Source organism: Acipenser ruthenus, chromosome 18 (genome assembly GCF_902713425.1).
Source record: "Acipenser ruthenus chromosome 18, fAciRut3.2 maternal haplotype, whole genome shotgun sequence".
Taxonomy (NCBI): Eukaryota; Metazoa; Chordata; class Actinopteri; order Acipenseriformes; family Acipenseridae; genus Acipenser; species Acipenser ruthenus.
The window spans coordinates 33,624,762-33,643,154 of record NC_081206.1 but is presented as its reverse complement, the minus strand read 5'-3'; the positions used below and the strand labels follow the sequence as shown (position 1 = coordinate 33,643,154).

The window sequence follows — 18,393 nt, the reverse complement described above, 5'->3', positions numbered from 1 at the left end:
ACATGCCCGCTCGCACACACACGCCTGCACGCACACACACACACACATGCCCGCTCGCACACACACGCCTGCACGCACACACACACATGCCCGCTCGCACACACACGCCTGCACGCACACACACACATGCCCGCTCGCACACACACGCCTGCACGCACACACACACATGCCCGCTCGCACACACACGCCTGCACGCACACACACACATGCCCGCTCGCACACACACGCCTGCACGCACACACACGCACACACACACACACACAGGAGAACGTACTGTTTCTCAGTTTAAACTGAAACGTCAGTCCGTTTACAGAACCAGAGCGGATGGGACCACATCCAGGAAAACCTCAGGAAAAGGTTATTTTCTGAGAGAGGAAGTTGTAACAACATGTGGTTTCCTGAAACAGATTATGTGCCTTTTCACCCACACAAGCCGGCACAGAAACCCCAATGTGTTTTTATTTACAACAGAACCTTGCAAACGGACAGGAAGGCTCTTCTTTTTGCCAGTTCCTCTAATTGTATATTTATTGGTGAGTGCAGTGGAATATACTTGATAGAGGATGGTGGTGTTGAAGGTTGAAGTGAGGCTCAGCCCTGCTCTTCTTATCTGTCCAGCTCTGCAGCCTCGCAGTCTGGCTCTGTGCCTCTGCTTACATCCCACTGACTTGCAGCAGCAGGGCAGTTTTAGTCATCTTAGTTGGTATAAGATACATCACAAACCCATTAGAAAGGGAGTCGGCCACTTTGCAGTTCTGTATGGAAACAAGAGTCACTAAAGAGCGGTGAAGCTTTGTGTGTGGAGGCGACCAGTACTGCAGCACAGGAGACAGGGCGCGCTGCAGCTGAAGCCTGGAAGTGCCTCCTGTGTGTTGCTGTAACTGCTTTATTACACACCGGTTTGGGATATTGAGATCTTCAGGTACGGGATGGCTTTGACTCTGTACATACTGTAGCACTGATCTGACTGCCCAGGGAGGGGCTGTCACTTGCAGAGCTTTCCTATAGGGTACAGTGTGCATGGTTGGAGTGTCTCTTGCAGGGTTTTCCTATAGGGTACAGTGTGCATGGTTGGAGTGTCTCTTGCAGGGTTTTCCTGTAGGGTACAGTGTGCATGGTTGGAGTGTCTCTTGCAGGGTTTTCCTATAGGGTACAGTGTGCATGGTTGGAGTGTCACTTGCCAATGCCGTGAACATCACATGGATTTTCTAGAGACACAAACACACGCAGTTCCTTGAAATAACGATGTATTTGTTTGTGTAGTCCGAGCATTTGGAGGACAGGCTCCCGAACACTGTGAAGTCTCATTTCCAGGGACATTTCCTCAGCCTCTGCACTGCCGGAGAGATTGAAGGAACGGCTGATTTGCTGTTCCTGTTTTGATTTGTTGTGTTCGACATGCGATTTTGAAAGAGTGATGATGGATATTAATTTTAATGAGCTTTTGTTTTGTTTTGGTCTTTGGCAATTTGAAGTGGCATAGCTGTGATATACAGATTTACAGAGAGCGCCGAGATCACACTTTATTCCTGTTTAATCTCCTTTGAAACACACTTAAAGGCAGTATAATATTGAGGTGCAAGAAGAGCTTGATGCCGTGTGCATTTCCTTTAGACCCTTCTCTGCATTCATTCCAGCCTGGCGTCCTCTCCTCTGGCCACCTGCTGGCAGCGCTGTAGCGAGACCGTCCTGTCCAGATTAGCGGGCTTTCCTTCCTGCCCAGCTCTGCCACAGTCAGGGATCAGACCAGCCTGTCTGCAGCGCCATGCTTTCCTTCCTGCCCAGCCCTGCCACATGTCCGCACTGCCACTGAATTCCTTCCACAGGCTTGTGCTGTCGTCCAGCAGGTTTGCTTTGTAAGCATTCTGTTAAGACATTGAAGTGAAGCTTCCTTAGGGTGTACCCTTGTGTGCTGTTGTTAGAAATTAAGTGAAATCCCAGTTCAGTACAGTGTGGTTCATACATGGAAGTGCAGAGGTCAACCCTGGTGTCTGATTGGAAACTTTGTCAGCGTTCTCATTGGCCGTTGCGCCAATGTTGCATCATCTGAGAAATGACTTTGTAGCTGCAGAGCCACACCTGATCTGGAAGATTGAACCACAAAGACAGACACACACACACACACACACACACACTCACACACGCACACACCTGCACACACCAACACACACAAACCAGTGCACATACCTACACACACACAAACCAACACACACACACCTACACACACACCACCTGCACACACCTACACATACACGCACACACCAACACACCTGCACACACCTACACACAAACAAACATACATACACACCATCTGAACAGACAAGCACACACACAGACGCACGCGCACACACACGCACAGTATGCAGCTATTCCTGACTCTGCTCTACAGTAGGGAGAGCTTGGCTGACTTCTTGCAGGCAGGGTAATAGTTTTGTGTCTAAAAAAGGCAAAGAGATTGTTGTGCAGAGCAGCAGCTGTTTGTTTTTGCAGTGAGGTCAGTCCTGGGTGTGTCCACAGGGCTGCTCTGGTGTGTCTCAGACGGATTCTTTAGCTGTGTAATGCCTCATTGGAACAGGCAGTAATCACCACAATGCTTTCTCAATCTGGGACTAGAAACCACTGCAATAGGTACCGCTATTTAAAAACACCAAGCACGCTTCAAATAATACTGTTCCTCCTTGTAGAGCCTTAACAGGACAGGGCTTTGTTTCAAACAGTCTCAACCCTTTATATGCTTCTTGTGGTGTTTTTTCAAGGAGACATACTGTAAAGAAACATCTCTGGCTTCAGTATGAGTCCAGCTGTCTCACAGTACTTTAACCATGTAAACCTGTATTGGTTTAGCAAAAAAAGAAATGTCAAATAACTGTGCTATACTGTTGAACAAAAGCAAAATATGTGCAGTGTTTGTAAACTCCTTTGTCCAATCATCAGAGGTCAAACCTGGTGGCTGATTTGAACGTTTTTTAAGCGTTCTCATTGGGCGTTGCTCCCTGCCCTGCTGATGTCACAATGGTTTAAGGAGAAGAAGGTTAAACTGGCTTAAAGCCCAGAGCCAACAGAGCTCTGCATCCTATACAGAGACATTCCTGTTTGCAAACAGGGCTTAGGTGTCCTGAGATCTGATTAAAACAGTGTTCTTAACCTTTATTGTGATTCCTATCTCTTTGTGTTTTACCAGCAATCTTATTTTCTATTAATCGAAAAAAAATATCAAATAACTACTGTAGCATTTCCCATTCCTTGCAGGCATGAGGTCTAATGCAAGAGATGTCCCATTGGATTTCATGGAGTGTGATTCGCAGTGAGAGGGTGTACTGTACTGTACCTTACCCAACCCTGTGCACCTGCACCCTGCCTATAATCTCCTGTGTAGGATACTGTATGTGTTACTGTTGAAAGGTTTATTTTTTGCTCTGATACTTGGCCACTGGGTTACAAGTCTGGGAGTCAGGTAGCTTGAATCAGATTTCCACACGGCTATTTTCTTGCTGACTGATGCAAAGAGAAAGGGCTGTTTCAGCAAGATGGGAAAGAAAATAAATAATAATAATAATAATAATAATAATAATAATAATAATAATAATAATAATAATAATAATAATAATGCATGCAGTCAAAATAAGGGTTAGAAGTGGTGCATGTGTGAGGAATATTGTGTGTGAGAAAGGCCAGCGTATATTTCCTTGCAATATGACCTTGAGTGAGCACACAAATTAATTATCTTTGATGTGCCTCACAGTCCCAGCTGTACAATAAAACAAACAAACAGGACAGCCCTGGACCTCAGCTGGGGCCCTCGGCTACAAACAGCAGCTACATTAAGAGAAGCGCTTTACATTTGAACCCAGGACACAGACGCGGTCCATCATGGTGGTGTGCTTTTGTTTTTTAGGTTGCTGTTGTGAAAATGAAGAACACAGAGCGGGTTTATGCAATGAAGATCCTGAACAAATGGGAAATGCTGAAACGAGCTGAAGTAAGTCAGGCTGTTATCATCATCTGTACACTAAACCCTATCCCAGACCCTATCCATAACCCTATCCCTACCCATAACCCTATCCCAGACCCTACCCCAGACCCTAACCCTGTCCCTCGATCACAGCGCTGCTGGACCCGATGGACCCTCTTTCTGTTTGGTCAAAGCGCTCGCTGGACACTGTCTGAACAGTTTGAATTATCTGATGTGTTTATTTTATTGCTCTTCTAATCAAGATCATTATTATTGCCCAATGAAAGTACAGCCGTACGGCTGGAGCTCATGAATTGCCTCATTTTGTTGAAAGCTTGACCTATTTTTTCTTCATCTGCAATCAGATCTGACCGTCCCTACAGGCATCTGGTCTTTAGTAACACATTTATGTCACTACAGCTTTTGTCAACATCAAGTTAATCACTAATCCTTCACTCTGAGTAATATTGCACAGCGTACAGAAGGAAGATTGTTGTGTGTTCAGCCACTTACCCATTTATCTTCTTTTAGCGTCCCACTAGTCGGGTCATTTTCTGCTGTCTAATTAACAAGATCTTAAATGAAGCAGAAGACACATCTAGTGAGCTTGTTTTGTTTTTGCATTCTTCACACAGTATGCAAAAACTGAGCTCATTATGCAAGATAAAATCATGTACAAATTGTGTATTGAATCATGCATTCATGGAAGTGCTTTGTGATGGTAGTCCACTATGAAAGGTGCCATATGAAATAAAGATTGATTTGATTGATTGATGCATTCAGATTACATCAGTGACATTGTCTAGAATCATGCAGTCGGATTACATCAGTTACATTGCGTCTTGAATCCTGCAGTCAGATTACACTGCACATAGTACGTATCAGTATTATTGATTCAGAGAGAATAAAAATAGGGCTGTTTTTGAAGAAACGGGTTTAATATGACTTAGTGCATCATCTTTACCTAAAATAGAATTGTCAATTATATATACTTTGCTTTCTAAGGGAGATGCAGCACTGCTTCCATTGTGCAATGTTTTCATTCCTACACATTGTGTCTATAAAGGGAGATGGAGGGGCTCTTGAATCGATCAGTAGCTTCCAGTGACTGAAGGCTGCGTCTCGTACTGGAAGAACCTGCCTCTTCACACACACCTGGGGTTTGTCCTTCATCCTGTTGGGTCAGAGAATAATGTTAACAGCAGCTGTGCTCACATTTCAATGGGATCTGATTCTAAATAATGGTCATCGAGGGTTGTTGAAACTGGCACAGTTCATTTGGAAATGAGAACCATAAAGGGTGGGAATGAGAACCCTGAACTGAATCAGGAACATAAATGACCCATGGGAAAGAGGACTGCTGTCTGTGCTCTTCTGTGGTACACTCTGTATTAAGCTGTTAACCAGGACTGTTCTCTCTCTTTCTTTTGTCCTTGTTTCTGTACAGACTGCCTGTTTTCGAGAGGAGCGCAATGTTTTAGTGAATGGAGATTGCCAGTGGATCACCACGTTGCACTATGCCTTCCAGGATGATAACTATTTGGTATGCTGAAATGCAATCTAATTCGGTCTGCTTCAATGTGTTGCATATCTAGGGCTCCTTTAGCTCATTGCTGCATTGCAGGGAGGTGCAGTACCACAGCGTGCTCTCAGGGAGGTGCAGTACCACAGCGTGCTCTCAGGGAGGTGCAGTACCACAGCGTGCTCTCAGGGAGGTGCAGTACCACAGCGTGCTCTCAGGGAGGTGCAGTACCACAGCGTGCTCTCAGGGAGGTGCAGTACCACAGCGTGCTCTCAGGGAGGTGCAGTACCACAGCGTGCTCTCAGGGAGGTGCAGTACCACAGCGTGCTCTCAGGGAGGTGCAGTACCACAGCGTGCTCTCAGGGAGGTGCAGTACCACAGCGTGCTCTCAGGGAGGTGCAGTACCACAGCGTGCTCTCAGGGAGGTGCAGTACCACAGCGTGCTCTCAGGGAGGTGCAGTACCACAGCGTGCTCTCAGGGAGGTGCAGTACCACAGCGTGCTCTCAGGGAGGTGCAGTACCACAGCGTGCTCTCAGGGACCAGGTTTGGTTATAAAGCTCATCCTGAATGAGAACCCTGTCCATGGAGTGGAGTAGAGTATTCTACCGTTAGTACAAGTGTCCCATTCTGTGGCCCGAGACAGGCCAATGCTAGGGCCTGAGTGCTTGAGATATTTCACACATTCATAGCAAGCTTAGCTGTTGTAAGCATTCATGCAGCACCCAGGAAGTTGCTGAAATCCATGACCTTGTAATGAAGAGCCCAGTGCTTTTACCATGCATGTGGTGGTGTTGTTGCAGTCAATGGGGCATGCCCAGCTTAGTGGAGGCCAGATTCTGTTAACAGGACATTCCACGTGTTCCACAAACCAGACCCAGCTTTAGATTTCTTCTGATGAATTGTACTGTATTGTATATGTACCGACACAGTCAGTGGTTGGAATGTGCCAAGGTGTACTGAATCTGTACTATACACTACATGAGGAGATCTGTGTAATCTAATTGTCTCTTTCGCTGTGCTGCAGTATTTAGTGATGGACTACTACGTCGGAGGGGACCTGTTGACATTACTCAGCAAGTTTGAAGATCGCCTGCCTGAAGACATGGCCAAGTTTTACCTGGCAGAAATGGTTCTGGCCATTCATTCCATTCACCAGCATCATTATGTGCACAGGTAATTTATTTGTATGACATGAATTATAGAAGCAGTGAAGCACTGTGTTCATGTTTCTGGTACATGTTCAGTGACATGGATTATAGAAGCAGTGAAGCACTGTGTTCATGTTTCTGGTACATGCTCAGTGACATGGATTATAGAAGCAGTGAAGCACTGTGTTCATGTTTCTGGTACATGTTCAGTGACATGGATTATAGAAGCAGTGAAGCACTGTGTTCATGTTTCTGGTACATGTTCAGTGACATGGATTATAGAAGCAGTGAAGCACTGTGTTCATGTTTCTGGAACATGCTCAGTGACATGGATTATAGAAGCAGTGAAGCACTGTGTTCATGTTTCTGGTACATGTTCAGTGACATGGATTATAGAAGCAGTGAAGCACTGTGTTCATGTTTCTGGTACATGCTCAGTGACATGGATTATAGAAGCAGTGAAGCACTGTTCATGTTTCTGGTACATGTTCAGTGACATGGATTATAGAAGCAGTGAAGCACTGTGTTCATGTTTCTGGTACATGCACAACAAAGACGTTCTGTCGGACGTGGATTCTGTCCAGTTTGCATCGTGGGCTTTATTGTTACAAAGGAATAAACAATGGGGGCACGTTTATTAGGCTGCTTTTTCTTGCCGCTTTTATAACACACAGTTTGTTTTTCTCCTTGTCGTAAAAATGAACAAGACAAGCTTTGGGTCAGTGGTGCAGACAGACCAGAAATCAGGTCTGTATTCTGAACAGCTTCAATCAAGGAAAATCAAACATAAAATAGAGAGCTGCATGGAGAGGCTGGGGTCCCACTGGACTGACGAAAATTGAGACACATAAAATAGAGAGCTGCATGGAGAGGCTGGGGTCCCACTGGACTGACGAAAATTGAGACATATAAAATAGAGAGCTGCATGGAGAGGCTGGGGTCCCCTCAAGGGTTCACATGAATATTTCACTTTGAAACAAAGAGCCACGGAGCTCCAGTTGTACTGCAGTCGGGTCTAGAGTGAAGCGATCTCTTTCTAGCAGGATGCTTCCTTGCAGCTCTCTTTCCCTCCCTGCTTCCTTTCCCGTGGTTGGAGGAAGTACATCCGGAAGGTGACGAGCGCTCTGCCTGCTGTTGATTAGAGCCCTGATCCTGGAGATGCTTGGGCCCAGCCAGGAAACTAGTAAACAAGCACTGGAGAAGGAAGCTGGATTTGTTCTTGTCGTTGTTCTGTGCAAAATAACCTTTCCTGTTATTCTATAGATTGAATGATCAGACTCCATGCCATCTCTAATAACCTTTCCTGTTATTCTATAGATTGTATGATCAGACTCCGTGCCATCTCTAATAACCTTTCATGTTATTCTATAGATTGTATGATCAGACTCCATGTCATCTCTAATAACCTTTCCTGTTATTCTATAGATTGTATGATCAGACTCCGTGCCATCTCTAATAACCTTTCCTGTTATTCTATAGATTGAATGATTAGACTCTACCCGTTGCAGTGATGGTGACACACATTCTGTTTCAGGTCACACTGCTTCTCCTGATAGCAGAGCTTCTTAACACACACATGCATGCACAGTGCATGAAGAAAGGAGTTTGCGATGACTAGGGACTGATTGTTAGAGCACGGCACTTGTCATTAGAACACATTCCCAAGACTTGTAGTAATTGACATTTTAGATGGTTTATTTTATTAAAATGTTTATTTTACAAGAGAGAGAGAGAGAGATAAAAACCAAGGCTCTTGAACTTTGCGAGGGTGCAGATATTCAGAGTCAATGGCGCGCCACAGTGGTACAAGAGAAGACTGTTTGCCATTGAAGCTTTGTTCACAGCTGTGCCGGGATTCAAAGTAAACAGTGACACTCCTACTAGTGGCAAAACGTGAAGAGGAAGAAAACAATGCGAAATGTGTTTGTTGCACAAACAATAGAACAGACTTGAGAATGCTGTGTGCAACACTGCCCTGATGACACTGATTACAGAAGGGTTTATAATGAACACTGCCCTGATCACACTGATTACAGAAGGGTTTATAATGAACACTGCCCTGATCACACTGATTACAGAAGGGTTTATAATGAACACTGCCCTGATCACACTGATTACAGAAGGGTTTATAATGAACACTGCCCTGATCACACTGATTACAGAAGGGTTTATAATGAACACTGCCCTGATCACACTGATTACAGAAGGGTTTATAATGAACACTGCCCTGATCACACTGATTACAGAAGGGTTTATAATGAACACTGCCCTGATCACACTGATTACAGAAGGGTTTATAATGAACACTGCCCTGATCACACTGATTACAGAAGGGTTTATAATGAACACTGCCCTGATCACACCGATTACAGAAGGGTTTATTATGAACACTGCCCTGATCACACTGATTACAGAAGGGTTTATAATGAACACTGCCCTGATCACACTGATTACAGAAGGGTTTATTATGAACACTGCCCTGATCACACTGATTACAGAAGGGTTTATAATGAACACTGCCCTGATCACACTGATTACAGAAGGGTTTATTATGAACACTGCCCTGATCACACTGATTACAGAAGGGTTTATAATGAACACTGCCCTGATCACACTGATTAGAGAAGGGTTTATTATGAACACTGCCCTGATTACACTGATTACAGAAGGGTTTATTATGAGCACTGCCCTGATCACACTGATTACAGAAGGGTTTATAATGAACACTGCCCTGATCACACTGATTACAGAAGGGTTTATAATGAACACTGCCCTGATCACACTGATTAGAGAAGGGTTTATTATGAACACTGCCCTGATCACACTGATTACAGAAGGGTTTATTATGAACACTGCCCTGATCACACTGATTACAGAAGGGTTTATTATGAACACTGCCCTGATCACACTGATTACAGAAGGGTTTATAATGAACACTGCCCTGATCACACTGATTACAGAAGGGTTTATTATGAACACTGCCCTGATCACACCGATTACAGAAGGGTTTATAATGAACACTGCCCTGATCACACTGATTACAGAAGGGTTTATTATGAACACTGCCCTGATCACACCAATTACAGAAGGGTTTATAATGAACACTGCCCTGATCACACTGATTACAGAAGGGTTTATAATGAACACTGCCCTGATCACACTGATTACAGAAGGGTTTATTATGAACACTGCCCTGATCACACTGATTACAGAAGGGTTTATTATGAACACTGCCCTGATCACACTGATTACAGAAGGGTTTATTATGAACACTGCCCTGATCACACTGGTTATATGGTGTGTCTACCATCACTGTTCTGTGCAGAGGGCTGCAGGTTCAAATCTGAGCAGCCTTAATGCTGCATTTAAACAAACTGTCCAGCATGTGTTTCCTTGGTAGAACTTGGACAGATCCGTTGCTTTTTTCAGGAGGTGACAGAGACAGGTTCTGATCCCAGAATAATGTTTAGCAAAAGCTGCTCAAGAGAGAAATACTTGTTTTGTACATGGAAGGAAGCAAGATTCTCATTCCATAGCAGTTTGACGACTTCTAGGTCTGGCTGCTATTTAAGATCATATTAAAACCTGGAATGGCTCAAACTGCCATTCATTTCTGTCCTGTTTCTATGATCCCTGGCGCCCTGTATAAATGTGTTCTGAAGGGTCATGTGCTTTTATGTGTGTTTGTTTCAGAGATATAAAGCCAGACAACGTTCTTCTTGATATGAATGGGCATATCCGCCTGGCTGACTTTGGCTCCTGCTTGAAGATGATGGACGATGGGACAGTAAGTACAGTCTTGAACGAAGCACAGTGATTCTGCTCAGTAGGAGCAAGTTTGGACGCTTATCGTCAAGATCTACAACCTCAAACCAATAGTTCATTTCTGTGCAGTGAAGTTTGCAATAATTTTCACTGGATGAGACAGTCATAACAGACAGCAAAATGTTTGTTTTTGTTGAATTATCATTAGATTAAAAAGGTGTTCTGCTCTCTTGTCCTGTGCAGAGGAGGGGGAGCAGTGCGAACACTGTCTTGCACATGGTGTTGTAGTATCTGTCCTTGCTCTGAACTGCACAGGCCCTTTCCTTCTAATCTAGAAGTAGTCATCTTGAACTTGGGCTTGTCATTTATTTAGTGCCCTGGCTGTATAAACATGCGCTTCCTGTCACAGGAGTCTGCCAAATATTTGCTTACTATCATAAATAAAGGAGGAAGAACATCTGAAATAAACATTTGACTGACCCTCCATGCACCTCCTTATTGTAAGAATATGGACAGGAAATCATTTTGACACTGTCATAGATTAAGAATGATCTATTGTAATGTTATTTACCATAATCGCAGTGTGTATTTTCCCCCCTGCAGCTCTCCCTTGGTACTGTCTGACATGGGGGTGTACTGCCTCTCCGTCCCCCCCCTGCAGCTCCCCCTTGGTACTGTCTGACATGGGGGTGTACTGCCTCGCCCTGCAGGCCAGGCAGTTTGAGGCATTTGTTGAAGAATAAGGGTCTGCTGTTCGCTAGTCTAACCAGTTCATAAACGGAGGCTCAGCTGTTCCATCTGGTTCAGACATCATTTATGTCATTGTGGTCTGATAACAATAGCAGGCTTGGCGTTCTGTTTATTAGACAGCATATTTTCATCGGGTTCCCTTACAAGGCTGAAATAAGCTGGGTTGTTATTCCTGGTGCCAGTAGGTTATTAAAATATTTACTTTCGACTGCTTTATCACTCGAGTCATCGAGATTGATCCAAGTAACAGCAGCTGTATCTTCCTGAAGCTCGTTCCAAACTGAGCATGTTTCTGTTCTAGATCCTGCTCAGTACCATGGTCCTTAATGTTACACTCCGAGCCGTGTCTCCATACAAACCCAGACGCCATGCTACAAGCAGTGAGGAGAATCCTCTAGTGTGCCTTACATACTTCATGGAACAGCCAGCTGTCACACTCTTAAACTGTGCTGGCTTATAACCAGCTTCTATTTTATACTGATCATTTGTTTCATTTGTGAATCTTAAACCAAGTGTAAATGATTACCCATAATAGACAAATAGGCAATTACGCAATAAATCCCTGGTTGAGGCAATGAATAACAATTCAAAATGACCAAGTCATGGAGGTTGCTGATGTGTGTATTGCTGTTGGCTGTCGTTGTTCTGTGTTTAGGGCTGTTTAGTAGCAGTGTCTGTCTCTGTTGAGCAGGGCACTTCACATCAGCAGAGCCTGCAGCCCAGCAGCATTCTCACTGGATACCAGCACCTGGCCAGGGCTGTCTGGGGGAATGTGTTTGTCATGCATTACGTGGAGTGAAGCGTGGGCAGATTTTGCCAGTCTTTGTGGTTGACTGTTTTGTTTCTTCACATTCTGTCTCTTCAGAATAACAGGCTTTGGCACACCAGCAGCTCTGCAGTAAATCTGTAATCTGTATCTCGCTTTATTTACATCCCCGACCTTACAAACACAGCAGAGCATTTCCCTCCTTTCAGGATTGTGAGAAAACTGTTTGTGCAGTTGGGTTCTGTGCTGTGTTGGTCATTGCTGTCTCTTCTTGTTTCAGTACAGTGAGGCTCAGTGTGTGTGCAGTTGGGTTCTGTCCTGTGTTGGTCATTGCTGTCTCTTCTCCCGGTTCAGGTGAAGTCCTCGGTGGCGGTGGGCACTCCCGACTACATCTCCCCAGAGATCCTGCAGGCTATGGAGGACGGGATGGGGAAGTACGGGCCCGAGTGTGACTGGTGGTCTCTGGGCGTGTGCATGTATGAAATGCTTTATGGAGAGACGCCGTTCTACGCAGAGTCGCTGGTAGAAACATACGGGAAGATTATGAATCATGAAGTAAGTCCCTTTTTCTTTTACACCCACACAGATGTTATGCTAGCATCATTGTTGAGCAACACAGCTAAATATGAAAATTGTTTAGACACTGTAGCTCAGCACTAGTAGAGTTGAGTGTCTGCAGAGTTTACTTTGCCATTGACAAACCTCATAGTATGTCTTGCTAGTACAAGACAGGAAAGGGGGTTGTAGTTTCGCTCTCGGCATAACAGTGAAAGAGTCAGGATTTGTGCATAAGCAATATTGTTTTTAAATCTTTCTGCACCTCCTGCTGGTCACAGAACTGAACTGCAGGTTGTTAACCAGTGGCTGTCACACCTAGCAGTATTCAATGATCTCTCAGATCATCTTTTCCTAATAATGGTATATATTCCTCATTGTGTGCCCTGCAGGAGCGCTTCCAGTTCCCATCTCACATCCCCGACGTCTCCGAGGAGGCCAAGGACCTGATCCAGCGGCTCATCTGCAGCAGGGAGAGGCGGCTGGGCCAGAGTGGGATGGAAGACTTCAAGCAGCACCCCTTCTTCAGTGGGATTGACTGGGGCAACATTCGAAACACAGACGCCCCCTACATCCCAGACGTCAGCAGCCCCTCGGACACGTCCAACTTCGACGTGGACGACGACGTTCTGAAGAACCCGGTGCGTGGCTTCATCTGGCTGCAGCAATGGCCACAAGTTTAGCGTCAACTAGAATTTCAGCATTGAGACCATATACAAAACCAATAAATAAGTGTATGTGAACATAATTTACATCTTCTAATTAACATCATGATGTAATCCAAGAAACTACAAAATGATATCGCAAGAGTCTACCGGAAGCCATAATAGTACTACAGTATTTCATGTCACTTTTTTTTTGTAATTAAAATATTGAAAATATAATCACCCAGTGTTCATGTTGGAGGGAGGCAATGCTGTGTAAATGGATTCCATGCTAGTGGATGTGTTCACACTGATAGTGCTCTCAATGCTGTGTAAATGGATTCCATGCTGGTGGATGTGTTCACACTGATAGTGCTCTCAATGCTGTGTAAATGGATTCCATGCTGGTGGATGTGTTCACACTGATAGGGCTCTCAATGCTGTGTAAATGGATTCCATGCTGGTGGATGTGTTCACACTGATAGGGCTCTCAATGCTGTGTAAATGGATTCCATGCTGGTGGATGTGTTCACACTGATAGGGTTTTCAATGCTGTATAAATGGATTCCATACTGGTGGATGTGTTCACACTGATAGTGCTCTCAATGCTGTGTAAATGGATTCCATGCTGGTGGATGTGTTCACACTGATAGGGCTCTCAATGCTGTGTAAATGGATTCCATGCTGGTGGATGTGTTCACACTGATAGGGCTCTCAATGCTGTGTAAATGGATTCCATGCTGGTGGATGTGTTCACACTGATAGGGTTTTCAATGCTGTATAAATGGATTCCATACTGGTGGATGTGTTCACACTGATAGTGCTCTCAATGCTGTGTAAATGGATTCCATGCTGGTGGATGTGTTCACACTGATAGGGTTTTCAATGCTGTATAAATGGATTCCATGCTGGTGGATGTGTTCACACTGATAGGGCTCTCAATGCTGTGTAAATGGATTCCATGCTGGTGGATGTGTTCACACTGATAGGGCTCTCAATGCTGTGTAAATGGATTCCATGCTGGTGGATGTGTTCACACTGATAGGGCTCTCAATGCTGTGTAAATGGATTCCATGCTGGTGGATGTGTTCACACTGATAGGGTTTTCAATGCTGTATAAATGGATTCCATACTGGTGGATGTGTTCACACTGATAGTGCTCTCAATGCTGTGTAAATGGATTCCATGCTGGTGGATGTGTTCACACTGATAGTGCTCTCAATGCTGTGTAAATGGATTCCATACTGGTGGATGTGTTCACACTGATAGTGCTCTCAATGCTGTGTAAATGGATTCCATGCTGGTGGATGTGTTCACACTGATAGTGCTCTCAATGCTGTGTAAATGGATTCCATGCTGGTGGATGTGTTCACACTGATAGGGCTCTCAATGCTGTGTAAATGGATTCCATACTGGTGGATGTGTTCACACTGATAGGGCTCTCAATGCTGTGTAAATGGATTCCATGCTGGTGGATGTGTTCACACTGATAGCGCTCTCAGTGCTGTGATTATTCATTACTGATATGCTGTTTTGTTATCCTATAGGATGTCGTGCCACCAGGGTCTCATACTGGCTTTACTGGACTACACTTACCCTTTGTAGGTTTTACGTACACCACTGAAAGGTAGGAATCCTTCATTGATACTGTATGCATCTTTGTGCTACATCAACATTAACAGTGCGCATGTCTATTGAAATGTGGATGTGTACGTACTGTACTGTATGTTAAGTGCACTGTGTCTCTGTATTCTCCTCTGCTGTCCAGCTGCTTCTCTGACAGAGGCTGTTTAAGGAGAGTCCTGCACTGGGACGGTGCTCCCTCGGAGGGAGGCCTGGAGAACAGCGTGCAGGTGGAGGGGTACGAGAGGAGGATCAAGAGGCTGGAGCAGGAGAAGCTGGAGCTCAGCCGCAAACTGCAAGGTGCTTCTCAACCATCTGAAAAAAATAAATAAGAAATCCTCACTGGAATATGGCTTTGTTTTTTGTTTGCTGTGCACTTGCTGACATGCGCGGTGGTTGTTCGTGTTTTTTCTTCAGAATCTACACAAGCTGTACAATCGCTGCACGGCTCAGGCCGAGGATTAGGAGCTGCAAATAGAGATAAAGAAATAAAGAAACTCAATGAAGAAATAGAGAGACTGAAGAAGAAATTAGCAGGTACTGGAGCGGCCAGACGGGAAAGTTTTGCTTTATGTCATTTTGTGTTGAAAGTTGCAATGCAATACATGTCAGGGTTACCATGTTAACAAGATTGTTGCTCAAGTCTCACCTGCACTTCTGTTTGTTCTGTAGGTCTCAAACATGCATTTTCATTTCCTGACATGGCACATAGAATTGCACTAGGTTAGAAATGTGTCTGCAGACAGTCCTGCACGGGGCTCGGCGTGGGGAGGCTGTGACTAGGTTAGAAATGTGTCTGCAGACAGTCCTGCATGGGGCTCAGCGTGGGGAGGCTGTGACTAGGTTAGAAATGTGTCTGCAGACAGTCCTGCATGGGGCTCAGCGTGGGGAGGCTGTGACTAGGTTAGAAATGTGTCTGCAGACAGTCCTGCACGGGGCTCGGCGTGGGGAGGCTGTGACTAGGTTAGAAATGTGTCTGCAGACAGTCCTGCACGGGGCTCAGCGTGGGGAGGCTGTGACTAGGTTAGAAATGTGTCTGCAGACAGTCCTGCACGGGGCTCGGCGTGGGGAGGCTGTGACTAGGTTAGAAATGTGTCTGCAGACAGTCCTGCACAGGGCTCGGCGTGGGGAGGCTGTGACTAGGTTAGAAATGTGTCTGCAGACAGTCCTGCATGGGGCTCAGCGTGGGGAGGCTGTGACTAGGTTAGAAATGTGTCTGCAGACAGTCCTGCACGGGGCTCGGCGTGGGGAGGCTGTGACTAGGTTAGAAATGTGTCTGCAGACAGTCCTGCATGGGGCTCAGCGTGGGGAGGCTGTGACTAGGTTAGAAATGTGTCTGCAGACAGTCCTGCACGGGGCTCGGCGTGGGGAGGCTGTGACTAGGTTAGAAATGTGTCTGCAGACAGTCCTGCACGGGGCTCAGCGTGGGGAGGCTGTTCAAGCAAGTGCTTTAAGTGACAGGAATGCTTGTTTACATGCGTGGATGTCACATTACAGGCTCATTACACCTCATCTTGATATCCTTTATAAACGACATAAACCAGCGCATGTGAAAATCATAGGAGCTGCACCAGAATTAAGTAGAAATGAAGAGATTTCAGCATCTTTATCCTCCTGTTCAGATTCCGACCGGCTGGAACATCGGCTGGAGGAAGCTGTAACTCTTCGGCAGGAATTCGAAAGCTCTTCAGGGAAGATGAAAGCACTTGACAAGCAGGTCAAAGCACTGAAACAGGAGAAAGAAGAGATTCACAAGGTAGGGAAGGGCTGGGGGAGCTGTGCTGTGTTGTCCTGCATCCTGGATGGCTGGTAGTGCTATGCTGTGCTGTGCTGTGCTGTCCTGCATCCTGGCTGGCCGGTAATGCTATGCTGTGCTGTGCTGTGCTGTCCTGCATCCTGGCTGGCTGGTAATGCTGTGCTGTGCTGTCCTGCATCCTGGCTGGCTGGTAATGCTGTGCTGTGCTGTCCTGCATCCTGGCTGGCTGGTAATGCTTTGCTGTGCTGTCCTGCATCCTGGCTGGCTGGTAATGCTGTGCTGTCCTGCATCCTGGCTGGCTGATAATGCTGTGCTGTGCTGTCCTGCATCCTGGCTGGCTGGTAATGCTGTGCTGTCCTGCATCCTGGCTGGCTGGTAATGCTGTACTGTCCTGCATCCTGGCTGGCTGATAATGCTGTGCTGTGCTGTGCTGTCCTGCATCCTGGCTGGCTGGTAATGCTGTGCTGTCCTGCATCCTGGCTGGCTGGTAATGCTGTGGTGTGCTTTGCTGTGCTGTGCTGTCCTGCATCCTGATGCTACAGTTTAGGTGTGGTGTACAGCTGGGGTGCACCTTTCAGCGCAGGAACCCGGAGTTTGCTGGACTCTGCGTTTACCATTGCCAGTCTGCAGAGAGAGGACTGGCACTGATTGGCAGCAGGGTGTTCAGCTCAGGACTGAAGGATACGTTTGCAGAGCTGGGATGGAACGCCTGCAGCCAGTGCCATTGGCTCAGCACTGAATTCACAGACTGTTTGGAGACAATGTATTTATTTATTGATTGATTTTGTTGTTCTCAGCAACTCGTGGAATCTTTAGAGAGGCTGAAGTCTCAGACCAAGGAGCTGAAGGACGCCCACCAGCAGAGGAAGCTGGCCATGCAGGAGTTCTCGGAGCTGAACGAGCGGATGGCTGAGCTGCGCTCTCACAAGCAGAAGCTCTCACGCCAGCTCCGTGACAAGGAGGAGGAGATGGAGGTGGTCACGCAGAAAACCGACTCCATGCGGCAGGAGATCCGCAGGACAGAGAAGGCCCGAAAGGAGGTACGGCTCAGTCGATGAGTTAACGATTATTTGTTACAAATCCTGTTAGCAATTCGAAAGGTTTATGAAAGCCCTCTGCCAAATACATGTGAAGCATTTCTAATAGAAACAGTACAAGGGTTTTTCTTTGGATTCGTCCCCAGGCTGATAGCCACTCCTGCCAGTCACAGAAAACAATAAAACAAAGTGCTCTTGCTTTGTACTGTGATGCTTTCATTGTAGTCTCCTGTCGTCCTGGGTGTAGTTGAAAAATCTGCTAACAGAGAGGAGGCAGAGGCGCTCCATAGGTCTAACAGAGAGGAGGCAGAGGTGCTCCATAGGTCTAACAGAGAGGAGGCAGAGGCGCTCCATAGGTCTAACAGAGAGGAGGCAGAGGCGCTCCATAGGTCTAACAGAGAGGAGGCAGAGGCGCTCCATAGATCTATCAGAGAGGAGGCAGAGGCGCTCCATAGATCTATCAGAGAGGAGGCAGAGGCGCTCCATAGGTCTAACAGAGAGGAGGCAGAGGCGCTCCATAGATCTATCAGAGAGGAGGCAGAGGCGCTCCATAGATCTATCAGAGAGGAGGCAGAGGCACTCCATAGGTCTAACAGAGAGGAGGCAGAGGCGCTCCATAGGTCTAACAGAGAGGAGGCAGAGGCGCTCCATAGGTCTAACAGAGAGGAGGCAGAGGCGCTCCATAGATCTATCAGAGAGGAGGCAGAGGCGCTCCATAGATCTATCAGAGAGGAGGCAGAGGCGCTCCATAGGTCTAACAGAGAGGAGGCAGAGGCGCTCCATAGGTCTAACAGAGAGGAGGCAGAGGCGCTCCATAGGTCTAACAGAGAGGAGGCAGAGGCACTCCATAGGTCTAACAGAGAGGAGGCAATTT

At 46.1% G+C, this 18,393-nt stretch overlaps 1 protein-coding gene across 13 annotated transcripts in view; it reads left to right on the top strand.

The window, feature by feature from the left end:
- LOC117405858 (serine/threonine-protein kinase MRCK beta-like) overlaps positions 1-18,393 on the top strand; it is a 64,281-nt gene that overhangs the window by 20,701 nt on the left and 25,187 nt on the right. For all 13 annotated transcript variants that reach the window (XM_058992144.1, XM_058992146.1, XM_058992139.1 and 10 more), the window contains exons 3-13: positions 3,896-3,979; positions 5,400-5,495; positions 6,500-6,648; positions 10,317-10,410; positions 12,259-12,459; positions 12,852-13,100; positions 14,651-14,730; positions 14,872-15,026; positions 15,144-15,263; positions 16,349-16,482; positions 17,280-17,522. In XM_058992144.1, the coding sequence (XP_058848127.1) occupies positions 3,896-3,979; positions 5,400-5,495; positions 6,500-6,648; positions 10,317-10,410; positions 12,259-12,459; positions 12,852-13,100; positions 14,651-14,730; positions 14,872-15,026; positions 15,144-15,263; positions 16,349-16,482; positions 17,280-17,522 (1,605 nt within the window). The remainder of the gene's footprint in view (positions 1-3,895; positions 3,980-5,399; positions 5,496-6,499; positions 6,649-10,316; positions 10,411-12,258; positions 12,460-12,851; positions 13,101-14,650; positions 14,731-14,871; positions 15,027-15,143; positions 15,264-16,348; positions 16,483-17,279; positions 17,523-18,393) is intronic.